The sequence below is a fragment of the Asparagus officinalis genome, chromosome 1 (genome assembly GCF_001876935.1).
Source record: "Asparagus officinalis chromosome 1, Aspof.V1, whole genome shotgun sequence".
NCBI classification, from domain to species: domain Eukaryota; kingdom Viridiplantae; phylum Streptophyta; class Magnoliopsida; order Asparagales; family Asparagaceae; genus Asparagus; species Asparagus officinalis.
The window spans coordinates 71,858,542-71,866,886 of NC_033794.1; the positions used below are offsets into that span (position 1 = coordinate 71,858,542).

General features: G+C 37.1%; 1 protein-coding gene across 1 annotated transcript; it reads right to left on the reverse strand.

The window, feature by feature from the left end:
- LOC109825996 (protein phosphatase 2C and cyclic nucleotide-binding/kinase domain-containing protein) lies at positions 1-7,196 on the reverse strand. The gene is made up of 15 exons (XM_020392939.1): positions 5,456-7,196; positions 4,431-4,562; positions 4,097-4,321; positions 3,866-3,991; positions 3,676-3,738; positions 3,033-3,118; positions 2,559-2,790; positions 1,976-2,289; positions 1,817-1,901; positions 1,661-1,727; positions 1,290-1,567; positions 1,141-1,206; positions 938-1,059; positions 373-529; positions 1-276 (listed from the first exon to the last, which is right to left on the reverse strand). The coding sequence occupies exons 1-15, from the start codon at positions 6,488-6,490 to the stop codon at positions 1-3; spliced, it is 3,264 nt and encodes a 1,087-aa protein (XP_020248528.1). The 5' UTR covers positions 6,491-7,196.

The window sequence follows — 8,345 nt, forward strand, 5'->3', positions numbered from 1 at the left end:
TCACCAGTCCTCAAGCCACTCTGGGGAATTTAGTTCGGATAAATCTTGAGATGGAGAGGAAACACATACAGTCATATCCTCTGTATAATTTTCCAGGTAAGTCATATCCTCTGTATAATTTTCCAGGTAAGTATCCAACCGTGATGTGATTTCACTAGGAACTGGAAAGGTTCCATCTTTGATCCCTTCCCAATCTAAACCGTTAAACCATGAGTGGGCTTTGAGGGGCTCAGGGCCCTCGCTTCCCAGTCGTCGTATCTCATCAACTTCTAGTAACTAGAAAAAGTGATAAATATAAGAAGAAGAAAAAGTTAAGTTTGTGAACAAAGAGGACTCTTTCAATCAAGGACTAATTACAAAATGAATAAAAACCTTTGTAATGAGGTCAACTACTTCTACACTAAAGGTCTGTGGAAGAGTTAGCTGTCCTTTGGCAATCTTTGCAAATGTGTCCAGTTCACTTTCTCTCCAGGACCCAAATGGCATTTCAGCTTGAAGCATGAAATAGATCAGCACCCCCAATGACCACCTGATTATGAACAATAAATTGAATAACCTGTAAATTATACTTGAGCCAGATACTCCTATTTTTAGGGATATCTACATATTTGAAGTGCATTGAAACATATTCAATGTACATATAATCCAGAACTCATTCCATGTCTTATAAATTTATTTCTTGTGGCAATGAAATTCTGCGTCCAACTGCATGCTCCATAAGGTTAGTTTCACCGTGAAACTCATCTACATTTTTTACATTCCCTTCTCTGAAGATCGTCTGAAATAGAAATTTCGACTGACAATGAAAAGAGGACAAAGATTACAGAAATTTATGCATGTTACCCCAATTATTTACTTTGACTATCACTATCAGCATGAGAACATAACAAATTTTGATATTGTTATAAATTCCACAATATTTTGCGAGAAAACATACCAGTCAGAAGCAAATCCATGTCCTTTTCCCAGTACTATCTCTGGAGCTAAAGAATCTGCAATCCCACATATAGTGAAAGTTCTGTCTTCTGTTAGCTTTTCCCCAAATCTGAAGTCCACTAGCTACAACACATAAAGACATATGGTCAGAGTTATACAATATAATAGTGAAGAATATGCCACTGAACTATATTCTGGATTCACCTGTGGGTATCCTGTGCGATCAAGCAATAGAACATCAGGTGAAACCCCTCTATAAAGAATGTTATTCTGAATTTAAAAACAAAATTTACTTAGCGAGTTATACAAGACAAATATCAATAACAATTCATAGAGCCTAAATAAAACTTAACCTTGTGTAGCTCTTCTAAAGCAACAATGACTGAAGCTGCAAAAAACTGAGCAGAGGATTCATCTAGAGGAGTATGAAGAACAGAAGTCAACGGGCAAGTCAGACAGCAGTTGAGCAAAATCCCAACATGAGATTGATCAGCACAAGTACATAGTACTCGTGGAAGACAAGCTGATGGGACTAGGCTCTTCATAATATCTCTCTCCTTCATGACTTGTGCTTCTTTTCCAAGCTCTTTGATTTTCTTCTTAGAAAACCTCTTTAGGCTTCTAATACTATCTGAAATCGGCCATAGAGCGAGTACTCTATGAGCAATTACCCATCGAAAACATGAACTTTTGAACTTGGTAATTAAGAGCAATGTAAACAAACCTGAACCTGTCATATATACAAGACCTATTTCACTGCAATCAGTCGCATATATAGACGTCTTCCATTCCTGAGAAGTTTCAAATTAGCAAAAATTTCAGGAAAGACCTCATACACAAAATAACTTTAAAACAATAAATAAACGTACTAACCCCATACCAAATCTGACAACTGAATCTTTGTGTCTGATGGAGCTTCATTCTTTAATGTGAAATCTTTAGAAGAATTGAGGGAATCTTTCAGCCTGAACCAGAATTGAGTTTAGTTCACTGGGAAATACGAAAGAATGTCACTAATTAAAACAATATTAAACCATACTTGCGATCTTCTGGTAGAAGTTTGGGTAGAGGTCCAACTGTTAAATCAAATTTCTCCTTTGTCACAACGGTACATACCACTTCACCAATTGAGACTACAGTTAAGAAACCAACAGATTCTCCAAGAAGAGCCCATTCCCCAAAATGGCTTCCTTCTGAGACCTCCACGATATACTCACCTACATTTTGACTGTGATCTCCTGTTTGAAGATGAGTAGAAAGGAGACTCAAGGAATTTTCACTTAGTTGATCTGGGTTGTACGTAAGCCTGACCCGACCTTTCTGAATTATGTACAATGCAGAAAGACAATCATTCTGCAGAACGCAAAAAGAATAATTAAGAAAATTGATAATGAAAAATTATGCACAATGCTTCATTAACCTAGTTGAGGCGTGCTAGATGCTGCTTTGGTACTCAAATGATGACTTTATATAGATAAAATCACTGAGCTTTTTTCACGTGAAAGCAAAAATTAAAGTTTTGAACAATCTCTTGGCAAGTTATTTATCTAGTTTCTATAGATTTGAATGAACCTCTACATTTTGTTTTGAAAAAATATTTACAAAAGGTTTGTAAAAACCACCTCATGTACTATTGTTTGTCCATCTGAAAAAGATACTTCAACAAGAGATCCAGCAATATGGCTCAGCTGTAAGATACTTAATCTTGAGAAAATGTCTACTGATCGAAGCATCTTTAAGGATGATAAGTTTGAAAATTCAGACATAAGAATTCCCCTAAAGTCTTCTCTCTTTAACGTCCAGAGGGTTCCAGCAGTGACTGCACGAACTGATGCCTGAAGTGGCTTGTTATACCTGGTTTTTAACATCAACAAACTGATTGTTAATAAAAGGATGTCATAGTCGAGGGCATAGAAGATACTGTCATTTTCTTACTACTATTAAATTAAGAAAATTAAGCTAAGATACATGGAAAACAATAAGTTTCTAATGCAATGCTTATATCCAAAAGAACATGCAATATTAAAATTTCACATCCTCATATACTGTGAATCGTAAATAGCATATATCAAGAGCTCAGAATTGAAGTAGCTCACATAAGTGCCAGCTCTCCAAAGGACGAAAGCTTTTCAGCTGTATATCGGTGCAGAACTTTCATGACCTTTTCCTTCCCTTGCTCCTCCTGCTTGCCACATTCCTTTAAAGTTTAGTCTTGTATGCTAGATTGTGCAAATTGACAATTTAGAATGATATGAACACAGAACAGTATTAGCCAGTGGCAATTTGATAACTAGAGGCCACACAATCATCATATTAGAAATGACAGGCCTCATACACTACAACACCAAATGAGAACAAGATTCAGAGGAGCAGGTCTTTCAAGACAATAACTACAAAAATTCTTATCCCATAAAACTAAACAAAATGATAGGATCATATATGGGGTCCTGTAGCGAAATTCATAAATAATAATCTTAAAACTATTGAGTAGCAATTTAAGCCAGAGCTCTTCTACAATCATATAAAGGGATCTACAATAATAGTACTGAGAATGATATCAAAATTAGTCACCACCACATTTAAGTGACATGTACGAGAGACTCATACATAAACAAAGGTGTGCGCACACATAACTAATACCCAGAACAATCTTAAATTATCAAATGCAGCATTTAAATCACATGACAGAGATACCAGCTAGGCTAAAGTCAGAAAGACAATGTATGAACTAAATGGCACCTGAGTAGCTAGGACTTCAAATTCTCCATTTCCGACAACGTAAAAGCAGTCACCTTCTCCTCCCTATATTCAGAATTTACCATCCATTAGTCCTAAATCTGAGAATTCATAATATGCTCATATTCATATTCTTCTCAACTCAATTCTCTTATCAAATACACATTAGCTTTGAACAAAAACAAGAAATAACCTGTTGAACAACTACATCACCAGGTTTAACTTCAACTCTTTGCATGCAATCCAGCAAAACATGGCACTGAGAATCTGTAAGCCTTCGGAAAAGGAAATGATCATGCAATACTCGTTCAATATGTGCCTAAAAAACAGAAAAATAGATATGAAAACAATTGGTAAATTGGTCACTTAATATGAACAATCTCAATCTTCTAAATACTACAATTCACATAGCTACTTAAATTACTTCTTCTTCCCATGTCTTCCTATGTGAAGGAGAAGGAGGAACCCAAGCGTGACCATTCTCAAGAGAACTCTCAATGGCTTTCAATCTTGCCCTTGACAAATCATGTCTTACACGATGAATCCTGGAGTTGTCCTTTACATTGGAAGGGGAATCGGTTTTGATCACTTCGATAATTTGTTGCAAAGGTCTCGTTGGCATTTTCAATACGGCTTGACCAGTTCCCATCTAGCAAAAATATACCATTATATTAAGGAAAAAAGAAGACGTTGTGCAACGATAGGAGTGCCAAACAAACACACGAAGAGTGTGCATGAGAGTGGGAGGGAACTCATACTTCAGTAATTCCATCAATATGCACAACAATGATAGTAATGTCATCAGTACGTGTTTCATACTGTAGCCAAAGTCTATATGATTCAGCAACAACTGCAGCACACGCATCACGAGGATCCTTAAATTTCGAAACCTGTACACGTTCAAGAAGCAAACTTAGATGGTAAAAGAGATGAAGAACGCAAACATAGAGATGCGAAGGTTCTACTGTCAAACTGCAGGTATTTTGTTAAAGGCTAGTGTTCTCATAGGTACGTATATAAGTCAAATATGTCACAGCAAAGTTCCCAGGGCACTAACATATTAAATGTACATTCCAAAAGGCTCGAATTTGTAAGTTTTAAGTGTTTATTCAATCAATATATATTATATAACAAGCATGAATATCAGGGAAAGGAACGAGCGAAAAGATAACCCCCAATTCTCTCACACTGAGTTTTTCTACCCTCACACTTAATGGTTTTAGTTTTTAATGGAAAATATTGCAAACCTATAGGAAATTATTGTTAAATTGGAAGGGTAGAAAAATCAATGTGAGAGAAAGGAGGGTAATTTTGCAAATACCAAGATTTGAGGGGTAAATTTGCAAATATGGAAGATTTGAGGGTATTTATATGTAAAAGGAACTGAATACAAAGAAATTATATGTTTTCTAGTCTTTTGTTTTAGGTAATTGTTTCATATTTCGACTGGCATCACATATGAGACAGCCGCCCCTATATACTTCTCCATGATATTATCTTTATGCTAATAGGGATTCATATATAGTCGGTATATTATACAAATTCTTAATAGAATCAGCAGATCCTTAAAAAAAGTTTTTGAGGGAAGGGCAGATCCTTAAAATTGGAAACCACTCAAAAAAAGTAATAGCAAATTTACCAACTATTGTTTGACCTACATAACCATTTGTTTTACTATTAACAACTACAGCCAGGTAAATGCTCAGAATAACCATAGTTCTATATGGCACGATTATGAGAAGAATATAAATTTATTAAACAGAATGCAAGAGAAAGAAAGTACCATATCTACCACACTCTGGCTTGAGAGAAACTCAAACACTCCGTCACTAGCAATCACAAAGAATGGGTGATAAGGAGTAAGCTCCATGACAAATATCTCAGGTGTTGCCACAACACCAATTGACTCAGCAATAGAGTCCCCAATACTCCGCGTAAATGCCGTTCCAGGATACATTCCATTCTGTACCCACAATCTCGGAGGATCACCGTCATCATCTTCCTCAGTTCCCCAACATTGCACATCTGGGTTTTTCAAACCCTCGATCTGATCCAATGTCAGAACCCTAGCTCCGCAGTTCTTAACCCTTTCAAGCTCATCACTCCTGAAAGGAGTCTGATCAATAGACAGATCTACTGCCACAATCTCCTGCCCTCTCCTCTCGGCAATCACAGCCCTGGAATCGCCGGTGTTTGCAACATAAATTTTCCTTCCGCGTACCAATATTGTTATTGCAGTAGTCCCACTCATGGTGTCATCCAACATGCTGTCAGCATGCAGCTGTGAATTAGTCAACAAGAATGCAGAATGGCAAGTCTCAATTGGATCTGTTTGAAGTCGACTATTTCTCAGTAGATTTTCACATAATTTCCGCTTAACAAACTGTGAGCACTGAGCCCCATATTCTCCGTGCCCATCAAATACACCAAAGAAGTGATCATCCGGGTTATTTCCAAATGGGGTGTGAATGCAAAAGCTATCTTGGTTCGGCTTGTCCAATGCCTCAGGATAATATCCTCTCTGTGAGAGGTAAGAGTAGCTCAAATCATAGTTTCCTAGCGGAACCCTAACTGTTCTTGAACCCTCAGGGGGAAGAAATTGTGACGAGACCCTTGACAACCGATTGATGCCAGCATCTGAGTCCCTAGTTACATTCAGTTGATGCAACCGATCATCTTCTTCTCCTTCCCCGTCAGAAGAAACAGAAGAAATGGCAGAATCACCCACAACTGCACTCAATCCAGTTTTCTTCGGCCTAGATTCTCTAGGCGAGTCCAGTACCTCCCCGAAACAGCCCTTTGAATATAAACACCCCATCAGCTTATTAACCCAATGGAGGCCAATGGAAATTGCAGAAGCGCAAGAGGATTCATAAGTCTCCGCCTCCACAATCTAACAGCATTTAGCAACAACAAGCTATCAAATTCAAATCCCCCTCATAAAATTTGATTCAGAAATTATAAAGGCCCAACATCAGCAAGCCGTAAGATATTAACAATTTCAATAGTCCCAATGAACTGCAAATTCGTTCGATTCCCGCTCCAATTTCAGCAATATATACCAATTCTAACAAATGGCTACTCACCCGTCTCGTCCTCTCACTCCATCCCAACCCAGCAAGTAAAAAAGAAGTGGACGTTAAATATTGAAGAAAACGAACACTTACAATCGGAAAAAAGATGGAATCTTTTGGATCCCAAGCTTGTCGACAGAGGAACCCAGATCACAGATTGAACAGAGAGCAAAGAGACGCATAAATTCTCGTACCTTGAAACAGTAACTGCGCAAAAGATTATGCTCTGAAGGAGTTATTGCTCATTGTCCACTCCTGAACTCGATGGCCTTATCATCATGAAATAGCTTCTGAGCCGTTGGATTCGTGACGGTGTCATCCACTATGAACAGAGAGAGAAAGAGTTTAGAGACAAAGGAAAAGCTTTTTTTTTTCTTTTCTTTTTTTACCCTGACACCTATCATTCCGTGTGGCTTCCCCTTTTCTAAGACAAGTCTTTTTTTCGTTGGTCGTTTTTGGTTTTAGATTGTGTCGTAAGAGTCATTCTTTTCAGTCCGAGTCCTTTTTCAAGATCGGGTTCATCTTTGATTGACTTGCAAGGAAATGGGCCCCTCTTGCAGAATGATAGCAATAATATTCCCCTTGGATCATTCCCTTGAATCTTGAATGATATGAAGTTATGTACGCTAGCCATCTCTCTTTCATATATGAAGAGAAATTGGTGGCGCTCCTAGAGTGATAAATTTTTTTTGACATGTATCGGTATGAAAGACTAGCATGTGTCACATCATAAGTATATATGTGTTCATTTATCCTATTAGAAAATAGCATGTGGACATCTAGTTGCATATTCACCTTAAGAATGCTCATCAAATTAAACTATCCATAATTAGAAAATTCTAATAGTTAAATATTTTGTAAACCTATCAGATTTTAACTATCTACAATTTAAAAAAAAATCTCATAGTCCTATATTTAATATAGAAATTAAAGAAAAAACATGTATAGAGAGCCTCTTTACCTATAATCGGGTAAATTTTAGAAAATCCCCACCCCCAAACTATCCTCCCCACCCCCCACGCCACCCAACTATTTGAATTTGAGAAAAATCCTTCTCAAGTTTGAGCATATTGTAGATAACCCTTTCAACTATAAAAATTTGAGATAACCCTTTGAACTATTATCACTTAACCCTCCTAAAATATGGTGTGTGTCTCACAATAACACAATAACATCCCCCCAAACCCCCGAACTATTTTAATTTGTGTAACTCCCTCAAGTTTAAGCTTATCGTTGGTAACTTCTCCTCAAGTTTGAAAATTTAGAGACCTCACTGAACTCTTCTCAGTTCACATCCTGAAAAGCTAATATCGTTAGGTCTAGCATGTCATGTGACAAGTAGGTGACTAGGAAAAGACCAAAATATCCCTAAAAAAAATACTTTGATTTTTTTAGGATAAGAGAGAAAGAAGAAAGAGGGGGAATATATTATAAATTGATTAAGATCTTTTTTTACCGATTAGGGATTATTTTATAGCTTAATGGGTTGATTTTCAAAAGGATGTTTCAGATATTTTACATTTTGAAATGACATTAGAGGGCCGGTCTGGATGAAAAAGGTGTTGGATTTTTGTGTGTGTTGTGTGTGATGGGGGTGGG